This window comes from Leptonychotes weddellii, chromosome 4 (assembly GCF_054177405.1).
Source record: "Leptonychotes weddellii isolate Sample4059 chromosome 4, ASM5417740v2, whole genome shotgun sequence".
NCBI classification, from domain to species: Eukaryota; Metazoa; Chordata; class Mammalia; order Carnivora; family Phocidae; genus Leptonychotes; species Leptonychotes weddellii.
Genome location: NC_138372.1, coordinates 40,111,863 through 40,129,559, shown reverse-complemented (window position 1 = coordinate 40,129,559; position 17,697 = coordinate 40,111,863). Strand labels below are relative to the sequence as shown.

Sequence of the window (17,697 nt, the reverse complement as noted above, 5' to 3'; positions counted from 1 at the left end):
CCATCTGTACCTCATCTGTCCCATGGTCAAATATTTGAGGCGTGGTCCCTGGCAAGGTACACAGGGGACCCGAGCCCAGAGTAGTCCCAAGTCCTGCCCACGGTCCCCTAGCTTTGAACCACAGAACGCTGGCCTCCTGCCTCCATCTACACAACAGACCCTTCTTCCACCATGAGAGTGAGAAGGGCTTTGGAGATTGATTACAGCTGCTTGCTTGTGTGGGTGGAGAAACTGAGGCACGGGTGGATCTCTGTCCAAAGGTCTTTAGAGTCAGGATCTTGGGTAAGTTACTGAGAAGTTATTTCCTCCTTGGGAGGGGGGGAAGACATATACCCCCACCCCACCTCCATCCAAGAGTAGCGTGAGGATTAAGGGAGGTCCCCAAACCAAAGGCACCCAGCTAACTGTGAGGGCCTGTGCCTTTGTGAGGGGGCCGTTGTCTGGATGGGGACTTGTCTCTCCTGAACCACCACAGACGCCCCCAGCCTTTGTCTCTCACTTTGGGGAAACAGAAATGTGGGGAGCGGAGGCGGTGTGGGCCAGTGGGTTCTGGAGGCGGGCCAACTGCATGGGAGTCCCAGACCTACCCTCAGAGGCGCAGGGGGCCCCGGGGAACTCGCTTCCTCTCCACCCAGTTACTCACGTGTTCAACAACACGCACCTGCTCCCCCATTGGTAAGATGAGACTAATGAGCCCCCTGCAGAGCTGTCCTGAGCTATAAAGGAGGGAGACAAGTGCTTTGTAATTTGTGGGGGCTGTGCCTCCCTTTTACTCCAGCGCTTCTTGCGAGGCTGAGTAGGGCCTGCCCGGTGGACAAGCCTGAGTGGGGCCCTGCCCTCCAGGAGCCAAGGTCTAGACGGGGCAACCTAGGAGGCGCTGTTACAGCGAGAGGTGGCGGGGCCCGCAGAGCATGCACGCGGGGAAGCTGCGGACCAGGGACTGGCTGTGTGCGGCCGCCCTGCCCGCACCCCCATTCCCGCCCCTCCGTACTGACTGGGCATGCTCCGTGCCGTGCGCCCCAGACTGAGGACCTATGGGATGGCAGCACATGTTTTCATCTCGCTGGCCCCAGTTTCCTCATTTATAAAGTTGCAGGGGTAGGCGTGCAGAGGACAGTGAGAACAATCGCCAACCCCCTTCGTTCAGTATTTGTTATATGCCAGGTAGTGTGCTAAGTATGTTGTGTGCATTATCGCATTATCTCTTTTCCTCTTTACACAGCTCCAGTCATCAGCTTTGCTATTATCTGCAGCTTACAGATGGGAAAATAGAGGCTTGGAAAGGGTCAGGAACTTGTACGTACACACACACACACACACACACACACACGTGCACACACACACAGGCGAGTGCACGTGTGCACACAGGTGCAAAATTGCACAGCCAGTAAGCGCAGAGTTGGGACCGGAACTCAAGTCTGTTTCACTTAAAGGCTGAGGCTGCTTGGCCGCTTTGCTGTAACTGCCTCTCTCGTCTGCCAGGCAGGGTAGTTCCTGCTGCATCCCATACATCGCCAGCCACCGGCCCTTCCAGAATCCATATGCACAAGCTCCCCTCCCCTGAGGTCCTCTGCAGGAAACAGCGAGGGTATCCGTGCCCCTGCCCCCCCGCCCCACGGCCCACGGTCATAGCACTGGTCCTCCTGGATGTTCAAGGCCCAGCAGCCCGGGAGGGAGGGAGGTGGCCACCCCAAACTCTCTGAGCTGAACGCTGTCCTTTGTAAATCCTCAGATCTCCACAGTGCATGGAAACCTCACGTCAGTGAGATTACCCATGTTCAGGATCTCAGCTACCACACCCCCTCAGTGGTCGTCCAGCATGAGCTTGCTCAGTCCCAGAGACAGGGGCTCACTCCCTTGGCACACGGACCCTTCCAGTGAGGAGCCGGGCTGCCCGTCAGAGTTCTTCCACGCCCCCCCACACCACTGGCACCTGCCTCCCCGTAGCTCCCCGCCCTGGGGCTGTTTGCCACCTCCCTTCCCGGCCTCCAGCAAGCCCCAGGAAGAGGCAGGAGGGATCCGAACACAGGCAATCTGACCCCCAGTGCGACTGGCCCGCACGAGGTGGCTCTTCAGGGAGACGCTCAGATAGCATCCAGCCAGAGACCTACATTCACGGGTAACACCCCGATGCTGGAGCCCCTGGCGGTGAGGTGGGCCCTTCGGGGACTGGGGAGAACAAGCCCAGCCTCTCCCCTCAGCACGGGCCTCCCCACCCTCCCTGCCAGACTGCCAAAACTGCTTCCAGCCTGCCTCTGGGTCACCATGGCAACGGGCACCCCAGCTCCTGCGGGCACGCCCCGCTCACCCTGGAGCTGGGCACAGCAGCAGGCACCCGAGCCCCTCCACGACGGCAAGGCGGAGAGGGAGAAAGAGTCAGAAGAGAGAAGTGGGGAGAAGAAGAGAGAGGTTACAGAGAGAGGAGGGAAAGAAGGGAAGGGGAGGGGAGAGAGAATGGGAAACCATGAGGTCACAGCACAGAGGCTGATAGGGAACAGAAGTAGAAGAGAGGCCGAGGGGGAAGTAACAGGGCAGGAAGGGGCCCCCTTCTATCCCCCCACCCCCTGCTGCACACATTCCTCAGGCCTGAGCTGCTCTCAGCCCCGAGGGAGGGATTCTGGCCACACAGCCAGGACTTCCTGCCCCAGGAAGCTGGCAGACCATGGCCCCTCTGAGGCTCCAGCTGCTTCTCCAGCCCCTGCAGGCCCCTCGTGCTGAGGGATGGGGTCCTGTCCTCCCCGGCAGGTGGGGCCCCTTCTCCCACGCTTAGGCAGGAGGCCCCAGATGCCCCCAGTTCTCCTGCCCCCCTCCCGGGGTCTGCAGTCCTCTCATCTCTTCTCTCCCACCTCGCCCAGCTTCCCCTCACACAGCACACCAACTTTTGCCCCCCCCAAAGTCTTCAAGAAACCATTCCAAAGCAGAGGAGTGGCCCGAGTGAGAGCTATGACTTTAGCCGCAGATGCATTCCTTACACTGGCAAGGAGTGAACCAGGAGCCAGAATAAGCCTGGCAAAGGACCGCCAACTCCAAAAGGCTGCTTTGGAGGCCCGGAGTGGCCAGGTGGAAGCGTCAGAGACGCGGAGCTGGGCCTGGGCTCTGGCAGAGGCTGCCGCGCTGAGCAGGTGCACCGCGGGTTCTCCCTGGGCACTCCCAGGGCCTTCCCTGAGCCCCGAGTTCTCCAGCCACAAGGTGGCCTTCTCATACCTGTCCCTGTGTGCCCTACACTGTCTCCGAGGAATTCGAGAAGGGCTTGTGGAGGAAAGGGTGAGCAGGGCAGAGAGAGAAGAAGGAAGCAAACAGGAAGGCCAGGGAGCTGGCAGGAGGGCCACAGCGAGGCCCGGCGGACAGAAGCTGTGTTGGAGTCCTGGCCCCTCCTGTTTCCCTGGATAACCTGAAGCCCTTTAGTATTGCAGCTACTGTAAACCTCACTTTCCACATCTATAAAATGGGAATAATAATATCACTGACAGGATTCAGTGAGATTATACGTGCCAGGTGCTTAGCACAGACTCTGACCCAGAGAAAGTAATTAAAAAGTGTCAGCTCTTCATGTTACTACAAATCCAGGCAATGATGAGCGACCCAGGAAATCAGCCTCGCCAGGAGCCTGCACAGTGCCTGGGGGTGAGAGACGCCTGTCACGACTGGCTCGGCAGCCTTCGCAGAGGCCACGCAGAGCTTGAGGACAAGGACCCAGGATTTGGGGGGACAGGAAAGGGGCAGGAAAGCTCCAGCAGCGGGAGCATCAGATGGCCCTCTCGGCCCTGCTCTGTGACAATCCCTGCCAGTTGAACCTGCCATCTGTCTACCAACTACCAGGGCTTCGCTTCAGCCACGAGCCAAGAAGTTGAACAGGCAAAAGTCTGTGGCACGCCACAGAGGCCTCCCACGGATGTCCACACACAGTCGAAGCAGACGCAACGGTTGCCGGGATATCTCCTTTCCCAGGCCCCTGAAAGGCTCGAGACCCCTCACAAAGGGGGAGAAGGCAGCGATCCCTGGAAACCAGCTCGGGCTCACTGGGAACACGGCATCCCAGGCACAAGGAAAGAGATGGCGAGGCAGGAATAGACACATTATGTGCAGTTTGCATTTGCACAGACCCAGAACATTGTAAATGCTCAGTAAAAATGTGAGAATGTGTTCGATTGAACCTGGAGGGGTCTCCAGTGGAGTACCACATTTGTCTGTTCCATTCAACACGTGATCAAACGGCCGGGACGAAGACAAACCTGGTTGCAGGTGGCTACCTGAAAGGCTGTAACTTATGAACACAAGACCAAGGGGTGAAATGCACAGGATTCATGGGCTCCGCCTGCATTTTTGTCTTTCTGTCGCCCTCACTTTGTTTTAAGTGATATGGCTGCTGGGGAGGCTCTAGCTTCATGGCTGGATCTGCGGAAGCGGCCGCACGATTTCATCATTTCATCGGCCCACAGCAGTGCCGATTCTGGCTGAAGGTTTCTGCGGTGCTGAGGGTGGGGACGTGCTCAGGGCAGGAACGTCGCGCTGACAGGGAGGAGGCAGCCTGCAGCGGGGTTGTGGTAGGCAGCACAAGGCCCATCCCCGTGAGGGGGAGCTGAGGGCAGGGGTAGCGTGGGAAGAAAACCAGGCAGGAGGGAGACCGTGAGGGCGTAGGGCTACGTTTAGCCTGGTGGTGGGCCTCCTGCTACACATCTCAGGGCTGGCTGAGTCAGAGGACAGGAGGGTTCAGTGAGAGATAAAACCAAGACAAGGGACACATAGCTGGTTCAGTCGGGAGAGTATGTGACCCTTGATCTCAGGGTTCTGAGTTTGAGCTACACGTTGGAGGTAGAGATTACCTAAAAAATAAAATCTTCAAAAAAAAAAAAAAATAACAAAACAAGACCACACAGGGGTGCACAAGGCTAGAAAGAGGCCAGTGCTGCCTGGGGATCAACATCAATCTTTTTTAAAACTCCCATTCATTCCCTTAAGATGCTGGGAATACAACATTAAATGTATTCTCTGATAGACAGACAATAAACAAGCAAAGGAACATGATCATTTTAGAGACTGAAAAGTGCTATGAGAAACAGCAGATGTGATGAAAAGAGAAGGTGGTGGAGTGGTAGATGCTAATTCAGCCTAGGTAATCAAGAAGGCTTCAAGGCCCAGCTCTGAATGAATGAAAGCAGGAGCGATCATGCAAGGCTCTGGAGGCACAGGGTTCCAAGGCAGGGGAACAGAGGGTGCAAAGAGCCCAAGGAGGATCTGGGACAAGTCTGGCTGCTGGAGGAACAGCAGGGCGGCTAGTCCCAGCTAGGCCCAACCCCCAACCATTCCCGCCGAGGGACCAGATACCAGGGATGCCATCTTGGATTCCCTAGGCCAGCCCGTCCACCAGCTGAATACCACCAAGTAACCTCCACCTCACACCGTGGAGAGCAGAACAGTCACCCTGCCAAGCCCTGCCCAAATTCCTGACCCACAAAGTCTTAAGATACAGTAAAACGGTTCCTTTTTTAAGCCACTAGGTGTGGGGATAGTTTTTCACAGAGCCACAGCAGACAGAATAGACATCGTCCAAGGAGCGAGCAAAGACAGAGCTATTTAGAGGTCAGTGGGAGGGAGCAGCCTACAGAGGGAAGCAGAGGGAGTCAGGTGAGGTGGAAGGACACTAAGGTGGGGTGGGTCTCCGCAAGGGTGCCTGCTGGTCGAGGAGCTGAGCAGTCCCAGCAGATGAGCAGAGAAGCTATAAGGGGTTGGAGGGAGGGCAGGGAGAGGAGTCATGGATTAGGGACAGGGTGAGAGGTAAAGAAGTGGAAGCAGAGACCACAGAAAACTCCTGCAGAGATTTTTCTGGGAAAGGGGGGCAAAGAAACCAGGAAGTAGTTGGAAGGGGACCTGGGTACAAGAAAGGGGTATTGTCTGCCTTAGAAGCTGGGAGATACCGGAGGTCTCATCTGGCAGCTGATGGGACACAACTAGTAGGAGAGGGATCTCCCCAAGCCAGAGAGCTGCCCAAGAACTGGCCTGGCAGAAGCTTGAAGACGCCATTTTATAAATCTATGGCTACCATCTATGGGTGCCGACTGTCGGCCGGGCCTAGTCCTTGGGAATTCTCAAGTCCACTCTGAAGCAGGAGTCCTCATTTATAGCTGAGGAAAAGGAAATTCAGACAAGGAACACGGAAAGATCCACTGGAAGACACGCAGCCAACAAAAGGCAGAGGGGTGGGGTGCCCAGCTGGCTTTGTGGGAAGAACATGCAACTCTTGATCTTCGAGTTGTGAGTTTGAGCCCCACGTTGGGCATAGAGTTTATTAAAAAGAAAAAAAGAGAGAGAAAGAAAGGCGGGGGGGCAGTGGACTTGGGTTCTTCTGACTCCAGAGCCTGGCCGGGGTGCTGCAGGGGGGACACCAGCCCTGGAGGCAGATTAGATCATATAGCCCATGGGACTTCTGAGACAGAGCCTGGCACTTTGGAGACCCTCCATGGATTGCCTTCCAGGTGATATGGAGAAAGAGCTGGAAGTGCTGTGGTCTCTGACAGTCCGTCCCGCCGGCACCAAAGGGATCTCAGCACCCCAACCACCATCATCACCCCCACAATGGCCTATCCAGAGGGCCTAGTGGGCTCAGAAGTCCATCCCACTCTCCTGCCTGCCTCGCTGAGAACCAGTTTGCATGGTGAGACACACCTTCTCTTAGTCTTAAGCAAGGGGGTGGGGATCAGATAAACTCAGAGTCCCACGGGGCCCTGAGGTGGGGTGAGGAGTGCTGAGAGCAATGTGGGGCTTGCCCCTTCCCTTGCCCCTAAGTCATAGTCCTTGGGCCCCTTCCTCTCTCCGGCCCCCTCCCCCACGTACCCCACCACTCTCAAAGCCTGGAGGCACACCACTCATTCTTAAAACTCGTCTTCTCTGTGGAAAAGCCGGCAGGGCACTAACCTGCTTGGCATATGTGACCAGGCCCATTACTACCCCCACAGCCCCATGTTACAGACAAGGAAACTAAGGCTGAGAAAGGAGTAGCCAGCCACTAGCCACTAGCCCAGAGCCAGCCAGAATCTTCTGACTCCAGAACCCCCGTTTGTCCCTGCCACCGCTCATACAGGGTAGTATCCCCAGAGAAGGACAGGAGCTGGGTCTCGCCACACCCTCCCTAAGGGATCAAATGGAAATTGAGACCCACCTGGTTCAGCTCGGCCCTGGCGAACGCTGGAAACCCGAGGCTGCTTTAGGAAGGCTTAAGAGCCACACCCCTTCTCGACCTCTGACCACTTTCCAGGCTTGGGAATGGGCCACACCTGGCAGGGCCGCACCCCCGGAGGGGCAGATCACAGCCTGTTCTAGAGGTCACAAATAGGACACCGGCAAGGAGTGGAGAGGCTGGGGTTCGGCACCGCCGTGGGGCAGTGAGGGACGGGCCACAACAGAGGTGCCACTGGGGACTGCCTGCCAACTCGCTGGGCTTCTGAACAACCGGACAAGATGAAGCTTGTAGGGCGCTTCCCAGACTGTAAAGTGGGTGCAGACATGCAGAAATAGGAGACTCCTTGAGCATGTGACCAGGTCCCATGGCTCCCTAGAGTCCCAGCGATTGACGAATAAAAGTTGTATGTATTTAGATCACACAACGTGATGTTTTGACATCCGTATACATTGTGGAATGATGACCACAATCAAGCTAATTAACAATCCATCACCTTACAGTTACCCTGTTTGGGGCGGCGGGCGGGGGGATGAGAACACCTGAGATTTACTCTCTTAGCAAATTTCAAGTAGGTAATACATTGTTGTTAACGGTGGTCCCCATACTGTCCACCAGGTCTCCAGAACTTATTCATCTTGTAACTGAAAGTTGGTACCCTTTGACCCACATCTCGCTTTCTCCCAGCCTCCCTGACATAATTTTTCCAGTACCTACCATGTTCCAGGCCTTTATATACATTATATAATGGCTTTATATCCATAATATCATGTAATCCTCCCCTGTGGGGGACAATTATCCCTCTTGCACAAAAAAGGAAACTGACACCCGGGCTATCTGAAAGACTTGCCTAAGGGCCCTGTGCCCTGAGGGTGGCGCTGGGACTTTGCTTTTCTCACTACCAAAGCTGCGTCTCCAAAAGAGATGCTTAATGCTTAATGTTTACCGACATTCATTAATTAATGTCTAATTTGCTGAGGGCAAATTATTTCCATGGAAGAAGCCCCAGGCAGGACATACATATTACATGGACAAGGGGGCCGGAGAGGGCCTCCTCAAGGAGTCACTACCGAATTCTTTCCCCACTGCTAGCAGAACAAGCTCCTTTCCCACATCTCACACACAGAGGCCTCTGCCTGGACCAGGCTTCCCGACCCGAAAAGACTTCCAAGGCCATGCTAACCCATCACTTCCCCCAGGGAGCCTGCCCTGCCCCTGAGGCTGGTGAAGGGCCACCTCTGGGCTTCCCTCTGTCACAGCTGGCCACACTGCTGTCATCAGTGGTTTGTACCTCTCTCTGTCTCCACATCAGCCTGGGGGCACCTGAGGACAGGTCCAGTCTGACTCATCCCAGTGTCCCCAGAGTGCCAGACTCTGGTCCTTTCCCTCCCGCCCCGATACCACCTCCTCCACGCAGGGAGGCTGCTCCTGGAGAGTGGCAGGAGCTTCCAGCCGGCGGCACCATCTGTCCCTGGAGGCACAGGACAGGAGAGGCACAAGGCAGAGGGGTCAGTTCCTCTGCTTAGCCAGGTCGGCCCAGGACATGGAGAAGAGTCATGGCACCAGGGCCCCCTCCCAGCTGTAGCTTGGGCCCAGACAAGACTTTGAATTCTCTAACCAGCTCGAAGTGGCTCAAGGCCAGAGGGTTCATTTTCTTATATGCAAAGCCAGACGCATACCCAGCAGCAGCGCTACCAGGAAGCTGAAGTACGCCTCACACCAGCAGGTACTCGACGAGTTAGTTTTTACCACCTCATCCAACCAACCGACCCTGTCTCTGAAACACTGAGGAAACAGAAGTCCAGATGAAATGAAAAGAGAAGGACCCATATCTACCATGGTCAATTGTGTGCCAAGCTCCGCACTCCTCCAAAGTCATTAAGCTTGCCTGTGATCTAGCAAGATCCACAGGAACAGCCCGGGATCACAGAGGAGGAAACTAAGGCCTACAGGGTCAAGTGAGTTAGTGTCTGTAAGGCAGGTCTCTAGACTCATGAGCAGCTGTGCAGAGGTGCTGGGGAGGCCGGCTTGGCCCAGCCGGGACCCAACACAGGTGAAGGGCAGGGGTGTAGCCTCCGCTAGCCCCCGGTATGTGCGAGGCAGGGGGGCAGGTGATCGGCCCTGAATCTGCATTGTCAGGTGGGCTAGGAGGCTGTGATGGGGTGGGTCTGAGGGTGACAGTGAGACCACTCTCTGGATGTGCAGAGGTTCCCGATGTTTCCCTGGCCAGGACAGGCACTGGGAAAGGGGTCTCAGCCTGGCAGGTAAGGGTTCTAAGTCTCTCACCAGCTTACAAGCCCGGGCACATCATCTCACTTCTCCGTGCCTCGTTTGTACCAGGGGCCTGAGCCTATCACCCACCTGCCTGTTGTGAGGGGTCAGGGAGTGGGTGGGAAGGTGGCCAGGACCTTCGTGGTGCTGGCCATACAAACGGGAACCATGATGATGTGTCTCCCTAGGTCTCTGAGCTTCTCTGAGCACAGTGTGCAGGGACTATGTACCTTGGCACTAAGCCTGGGGACCAGAGCATCCCCAAGTACCACACAGTCTGGTGGGCAGGACAATACAACCCCTAGCACTCCAAAGCCCAAACCCTGCCTGCAAGGCCCAGACCCCCAGCCTACTGCAGCCTTGTCTCAGGCCCTCCCACCTGCTCTGCCCTCACTCGATCCTGTCCAAGCCACACCGGCCTCCACTCAGTAGCTCAGAGGCACCAAGCCCCCCACACCTTGGAGCCTGCCAATGAATGCTGTTCCTTCTGCCTGGAATACCCTTCCAGGCCTTCCTCTGGCTGTCTCCTTCTCAACTGCTAGGTTTCTGCTCAGTTGTCACTGGCTCAGAGAGCCCTCCCTTGACCTCTCCAGTTATTCTCTCACAGTCCCCTGTTCTCCTGCAATCTGAGGCTAATAGCTGTGTAACCTTGGGCAAGTTACTTAACCTCTGTATCTCAGGTCCATCTTCAACACGGGCATAGTAAGGTTATCTACTTCATAGCGTTATTATAAAGGCTAAATGAGTTAATGCATGCTTGGCACACAGGGAGCACTTACGTGGCATTTACTCTTATTGTTCTTACTGTTCGCGGGGCTTGGCACAGATTCGGATCCTATATTTACTCGACTACTTTCTCACTGTGTCTCCTTCATTAGCTGTCAGCTCCACACAACAGCCTGGGTTCATCACACAGTACTCAGTACCTGCCACAGGCTAATCCCTGGGCAGGGAAGAATTGAAATCAGTACAATATCCTGAGGAGACACCATTCATTCTGGGGGCAGGCAGGATGCAGATGGGAATGGGAAATGATGGCTGAGCTGGGTTTTGAAAGATGAAGAAGAGTCCTCCAGACAGACTACAAACACTAAGGGTGTCTGTCCATGGCTGAGACCAGGGTTCATATGGGGTTCCTGAACAGGCTGAAGCTAAGTGTCTGAGTCTTGCCTCTTCCTCCAGGAAGCCCTCTGGGACTACTTCAGCACCCTTCCGAGCTCCCCCAGTCACTCATTCATTCAGTAGTTTTTGCACTCATACTATATGATAGGCAGGTTGCTTTATTTGCTTGCTTTTCATTAAAAACAGCTTTGGTTACAACTCAGAAAACCATCCCAAACTGTCCCGTATCATTGGGGAACTAAGGGAATTCGGGAGGAAATGGGGGCATCCAAGGAGATCTACCATGCAGGCAATGGTCCATAGGTGGCAATCAAGGCTAGAGTGTTCTCAGCCGGCATGAGGTCACCCATGTCACCTCATGGGCCCAATTCCACCCCCACACCTACCCCCGCTCCCAGACTCAGGAGAGTGGGTGGGAGAGTGTAGGGAAGCAAAATGCGTTGTGGGCTCAGACTCGAAACATGTGGGCTGGAGTCTCACTTGGCTTTCGCAGGGCTGAGCCTCAGGTTCCCTAAGAGCTCAGACTTGGGAGCCAGATTGCCTGAGTTCAAATCCCAGCTCTGCCACTTCCTGCCAGTGTGATCCTGAGCCTGGGCAAGTCCTCAACCCCTCTGAGCCTCAGTTTCCTCATCTTGGATATGGGGATGATGACTTTACCTACCTCAGAGAGAACTGAACGAATTAATATATACAAAGCATTTGGTGCAGTGCGTAGCATGGTCAGCACTATATACAGATTTGCGACTACGATGTTGTTATCTCTGTAAAATGATGATAAGGATACATCCTTCCTCCACTGCCTTCTCCCCCAATTATTGATGGGGATCAATGGGAAAAAAATCATGAAAGGCACAGGAGAAGACACAGCCCCACCTGGAAAATGCTGTCTGCTCCAAGCTCAGGAGATGGGGGGCAAGAGGTCCTGCTGCTCAGATCCCACCCTCGGCCTCACTGAGAAGTTGCCTGTGCCCATGCATTCATTAGACACTGTCTGGAGCTCTGACCATGCCCAGCCCTCTGCTGGGCACACTGACAGCAGGCTTGTGGAACTCACTGGCTGGTGGGAGGGATGGACATGCAAGTGCACCACACAATCCAGTGTGAGAAGGAACTAACACAGAGGCTCCCTGTGCCCTGAGAAATCTGGGAAGGCTTTCTGGAGGAGTCCAGCATCTGAGCTGAGATCTGAAGGCTCAGAGGTAACTTTCCAGGAGGACCGGGGGGAGGCTAGGGGCCACCCGAGCAAAAAGCACAGTAGGGACCACAGCACAGAGGAGAGAACAAAGGTGGTATACTGAGGCAGTGGCAAGCGGTTCAGTATGGCTGAATCTATCGGGGTGGGGAAGGTGGAATGAGCAGGGAGAGGCAGGCCGAAGCAGATGACCAAGAGCCTTTTGTATCGGGTAAGGAACAGGAAGGCTATACTGAAGGCAGCCGGCTCAGCAGGTGCGGGATGATCACATTTACCTATTAGAAGCAACCCTCCAGTGGAAGGGGATGGGAGGGGCTGGATGTGGAATCGGGGAAGCAGGGAGAAGGTGCCCTGGACGGGGGAGGGCGCTGAGGTCTGAGTTGAGCGCTGGTCATGCAGATGGAGGGAGGGGATAGGTAAGAGATTTATTTGCCCCCGCCCCCTTTAAAAAGGCTTTTCCTGAGAACGGCCTCAGAGGACACCCACTCTGCGCCCAGCACAACCTCCGCCAGTCTGTCCTGCACCCTTCTCCCGTTCACCAGATCAAAGGCCCCCGCCAGGCGGTGATGAGCACTTGGCTCTGTCCCATGCGTCAACATCTAATCTCAGCTCCAAAGTCCCTGGTAAGACATTCCAGGGAAACGTGCACTGCAAGGCCACCTAGCAGGACACCTGTCCAAGAGCCCACGCCTGGTCCTGAGCTTGCTCTCTGAAAGAGGTCATTGTCCCCGAGCATCGCGGGCTGCCACAGCCTCCCTCACCCACTCAGACCCCCTCCCCACCCAGCCCTGTAACTTCTAGTGGCCTCCGGGCCTTGGAGCCCTGAACTCCAGCACGCCACAGAGGCACGGAGCGCAGACGTCCGGCAGAAGCACACACAGGACTCGGCTGGGAGAGACACACACCCCGGAATAGAATTCCAGACGCAGAGAACTTCCCCTCAGCACGGCCCCTGGGGCTTGTCTGGAGATTGTTACCTCTAATAAACCAGCCTAGGAGTTCTGCAGTTTCTCCTTCCAAGGAGAGCTAGAAAATGGCCCGTGGAAAATGAGAGCGAAGATGGAGAACTTCTGACTTAAAACGGAAACTTCAATTCTCTTTCAGGATCCCCAGCCTGCAGCCCCCTCCCCCGCCCACCGTTGGCCTCCAATCAGCCCCCCCGCCCCCGCCCACCCTGCATACCCTTCGCAGGTGATTTCCGACATTCTGGATCATTGCGGCCGAGACCCCACTAGCCGGTGGCACGGTCGGTGGCACCTTCTGAGAGAGACGCTGGTCACCTGAGCCACGGCCAGGCTCCGACTCCAAATGAAGCCGGTCAGCCTCTCCTCGCGCCCCTCCTCCCGAGCTCCCGCCCCTCCCGAGCCCAGCTGTTATCACCCAGCCCTGCCTCTCCTCACACTGCCCTCTGCCCCCCTCGCCCGGAGCACCCCCCTCCGAGGCTCCTGTGCCCGCCTGGCAGAGCGGAAGGAGAGCGGCTGCCAACTGGGCCCCGGCCACGTCAGGGGGCCCTGTGGCTGCCCACTGGGCACCTAGCGGGACACTCGCTTTACTTCCAGCCACAGCCAAACTTAGTCACCCCCACTTCCAGCCCCTGACATCCTGCTCACAGGGCCTCTTGGCTCCGGGGTCCCTCCCAAGGGCCGGGAGTCCCCACCGCACCCGCCCCAGCCAGTTAGACTGGCACACCGGTCACCAGGCTCCCATCCGTCCACAAGGGGTCAGGCTGGAGGTGGCAGGAAGCCAGGGAGCGTCCAGCAGCCTCCCAGAGAGACATCAGACCCACCTGCTAGGACTCTTCACCCTCAGGAGTGCTGCCCCCAAGAGCAGCCCAGTGTAGCTACTGGCCAGGGACAGGGCACACCCCCTCCTTCCTTAAAATAAGCAGTGTGACTTCTTAAAGTGACCTCTGCCAAATTCCACCTCATGAGCTCCACAGGCTTCAGCCCCTTGGGCACCCAGCCCAGGCCCTCTGTAGCCACCACCGACTGAGAGACCACCCAAATTTCTCCCTTGTCCCTCTCACTTCTGCAAGAGGCTTCATGAGGAGGCCTTGACACTGACACTTGGACTTTTCATGATGGGCCAATAAAATAAAGTCCTTAGTGGTTAAGAGAAGAAGGCAGGGGAGGGCCAGGCAGGGGAGCTGGGGTAGACAAATGGATCAGGAGTAATAATGAGCACCTCGTGATAACCGAGCACCTGCTGTGTCCAAGGCCTAGTGCTGTCCTCACTCCAACCCACCGGGAGGTCCCTTGGGGAGGGCACATGACATGGTCCTAGGTGGCACAGCTATTGAGTGCAGAGCCATGTTGGAACACAGGTCAGCCCAGTCTGAGGCCTCTGCCCTTCATTGCCTCGAGCTCACTCCCCACACACTTACTGATGTCTCCCCCTGGGCCTAAGACACCTGGACTCTGGGCCGAGTTCTCTCACTAATGTGCTGTGTGCCTCTGAACAAGTTCCCTCTTGTCTCCAAGCCTCCCTGCTCTAGGAGTCAAGGGCTCTCATGTCCATCCCTGTGAACTTAAGCCTTTCCCTCGAAGAGCTTAGGGGTCTGTCAGCAGTTCGGTATTAACGAATGAGAAATTAGAGTCACACTATAAAGACAGCAAGATGGTCCAAGGATGGCCCTGAGGGCTGGGGCAATCTAGGAGGCTTCCTGGAGGAGGTGGTGCTTTCTGGCCTGAACACTGACTGGGTCTGGATAGTCTGAAAAGAGGGGTGAGATGGAAGGCCTAACAGGAACAGAACAGGATCCTCATCTTGCAGAAAAAAAGCTGGGAATCTGTCGAGGAGGGCCTCGAATGCCAGGCAACTGGGCTGAGGTATCAGGAAGCCTCTAAGAATGAAGAACGTGTTCCACATGATAAAAGCCATGTGAAGTGAACAGGACAGAATCATGAGACCTCCCTGGACTGGTAAGAAAACCAGCCCAGAGAAGGGACAGCTCATCACACGGCATCCAAGCAGGGCAATTTCAGGGCCACATGGTACAGAGGGGGGGAATGAAACCCAGAGAGCTTCTGGTCCCCAGCCTACCCGCTCGCCAGTGGCCCACAATGTCTCAGACTCACTGGACTCAGTCTAGTTCCCCCTATCTTACGGAGGGGTACACTGAAGCCCAGGGATGACAAGTGAGCCACCCAAAGTCCATGAGGAAGTTGTCTAGAATCACTATTCCTAACCTCAAGCCTAGAGCCCAGTCCATCTCACCCCACAGCAAAGCACAAAGTAAGAGAGGCTTCAGTGAGACTTACAAGAGGACTCCCAGCAAGGTTGAATCAGTATACTGTCAGGAACAAGCCACAGAGAGCCAGACCTTTCTGCAGAGGGCTCTGCAGCCCACAAAGGTCTCTCTCCTCTCTGCTCTTTAGTACAGAACTGACTCGTGTCTCTTCGGCAGCTCTGTTCGGTCTGTGGCTCCAATGAACATTTCCATGGTATCTGCCTCCCCTTCTCGACCATCCTGGAAGCCCCGTGAGGGCTGACACCACATCTTACTCATCTCTGTGCCCTCTCCCCATCAGCCCCCAGACTAGGGCCCTAAACATGGGAAACACACCACACCCCTGGATGAGTCACAGTCCTGGAAAGGTGGGTAGAGAGGAGGTCTTAACTGAGAGTGAGGTCGGTGGTCCCCAAACTTCAGCCTGCATCAGAATCACGCAGAGGGCGTTTTAAAATTCAGACTGCTGAAAGCAAAAGCTCCCAGAGAGCCCAAGAATCTGCATTTCTGATAAGATCCCAAGGGATGCTGATGCTGCTGGTCCAGGGACCGTACTGTGGGAGCCAATGAGCTGGAGACACAGGTGGGGAGAATGAGACCCAGAGACTGTTGAGGTGGCTCGTGACCGTCCATCCCTCTCATGGCCACCGTCACTGTCGTTGTAGCTTTTTGGGCACGCCCAGCCCTGTGCAAGCACCTCAGTTCCGGTACCACATTTGGGCCTCATCCTAGGAGGAAGATACTACCATTATCATTCTCCTACAGAGGAAAACTGGAGGCAGAGTCATTTGTCCAAAGTCATGCAGTTGATAAGAGTTAGCATAAGGATTTGAACCCCGATTGAAGTCCAGAGCCCACGGGCGTAACCAGCACTCTCCGTAGCCTCTTACAGCTTATGCAGACCAAGGACTTCTCTAGGAGTGCCCGAACCCCATAGGCTTATGTAACCCAAAGGCCTGGTCCCCAAGTGCGCCTCTGGGGAGTCCTGTGAATCAAGAAAGCCTACCTCTTAGGCCCCGGACCCTGAGTATTCTCTCCCACAAGCACTTTGTTTCCCCTCGTGACGTCCTTCATCCGGCCCCACAGATGGGGCCCTCCTGGCTGGAAGACACATGTCTGCATTCATTCTTCAGGCCCATGTCCCAGCTCTACTGCCCCACTCAGTGACAAAACACAGCGAAGTAACCTCCATTTGTATGCCACAGTGATACTAGGTTGTCACTGTCTGGCATGGTCTGTCTCCCCCATCAGACTGAGTCCTCAGCATGGGGTCTGCCCAGAACAAGGGTTTAGTGACTGAATGATAGGAAGGAGGGAAGGAAGGAAGGAAGGAAGGAAGGAAGGGAGGAAAGGAGGGAGGAAGTGGCATAGGGTCAAATGAGGAAATGAATGAGTGAATACAAAACCAAACTCCCAGGAATTCCCTCTGCTGGGCCTTTTAGCCTTTCCAGATAGGACCCCAAACTCTGGGTAGGAAGGGACCTCTGATGTCATCCACTCCAACTCCCACCTTCAGAACTGCCCTAGCTGAACCCCTCCATGGGTCAGAACCTATAACTCTCCCCTGCTCCACTCACACACACACACCCCTACTATCCCAGCCTCCACTTACATACCTCCAAGATTGAAGGGCTCACTCCATCTAAGGCTGACTGAACAATTAAAGAGCTCTAATAGCCACAAGGGTCTTGCCATTACCCCATGACCGTGGCTCTGGGTCACCCAGAACAAGGCTGCTCCCCTGGCCTGTGACAGAAGGCAGACAGATGGGAGCCCATGTCCTGTCCTCTGCCCCATCCAGACTCATTTCTTCTAATTGTCTCCAGCCATGAACAGAGCTCCCAACTGTTCCCTCACACACCTGGGGGTCCCTCTGTTCCTGCTGTTCCCTCTGTCCTGATGCCCTCTGAGAGCTCTACATCCCAACCCTGTCCCCCATCCAGGCCTGGCTCAAACGGCACCACCTCCAGGAAGTCTTCTGTGCCCCTCCTAAGTGGGACTTCCATCCTGCTCCTCAGTCCCCTCTGTTCCCCCCCCACCACTTCCCCCACACACACTTCACAGCCCTTCATTTCTCTCTCACACTGTTTTTTCTCTTAAATTGGGCTGATTTGTGCTAATTTCCCCTTCTTGACCTTGAACGGTTGCTGCAGGGATGGAGTTGATTCATCAGAGTATCCTGCCCCCACTCCCACCAAACACTCAGGGTCTTGAACATAGTAGATGCTCAGTAAGTGTCCCGAGAATGAATGAAGGAGTAATTGAAGGGGAAAGAGTGAATGAATGGAAGCAAATACATGTGTACATGATCAAATGAATGAATGAATCATCTTCTCCTGTTCTCCAAGCTAAAGACTCCAGTTCCTTCTGGGGGCCCCTTGGCCTCAGCATGGCAGAATACAGGAAGTTGTGGGATAAATGGGGAGGCGGACAGGAGGGAGACAGCAAGACAGGAAGTGGAGGTGACAACATTGCTCCAAGGCCAGGCCCCTCTCAGAACCACAGCCCTTTACAGAGAAGCTGGGCAAGGAAAGCAGTGGGTGGAGATGGGGAGGTGGGGGTGCCAACAAGCCCCGGAGGCCAGACGTGGGATGCATGAGCAGAACACTGGACCTGCCCAGCCAATCCTAAACTCCATCCTGCCTAGCAGGCTCCAACATGACCTGCCTGCTCCTCTCTCACCACCTGCATCTGTCGGCGCCAGAACCA

At 55.5% G+C, this 17,697-nt stretch overlaps 1 protein-coding gene across 3 annotated transcripts in view; it reads right to left on the bottom strand.

Annotated features, from left to right (window-relative positions):
- The window catches only part of ACOT11 (acyl-CoA thioesterase 11), a 45,783-nt gene extending 32,158 nt beyond the window's left edge, over positions 1-13,625 (bottom strand). Inside the window, exon 1 of one of the 3 annotated variants that reach the window (XM_081818461.1) lies at positions 13,546-13,625. Coding sequence is in view for 1 of the 3 variants with exons in the window: in XM_081818459.1 (XP_081674585.1) it covers positions 12,942-12,974 (33 nt within the window). In the remaining 2 variants the exon portion in view is untranslated. Of the gene's footprint in view, positions 1-7,156; positions 7,212-12,941; positions 13,105-13,545 lie in introns of those variants that run through there. The other 2 variants (XM_081818459.1, XM_081818460.1) reach the window with 2 other exon arrangements.
- Between the last annotated feature and the right edge of the window lie 4,072 nt (positions 13,626-17,697).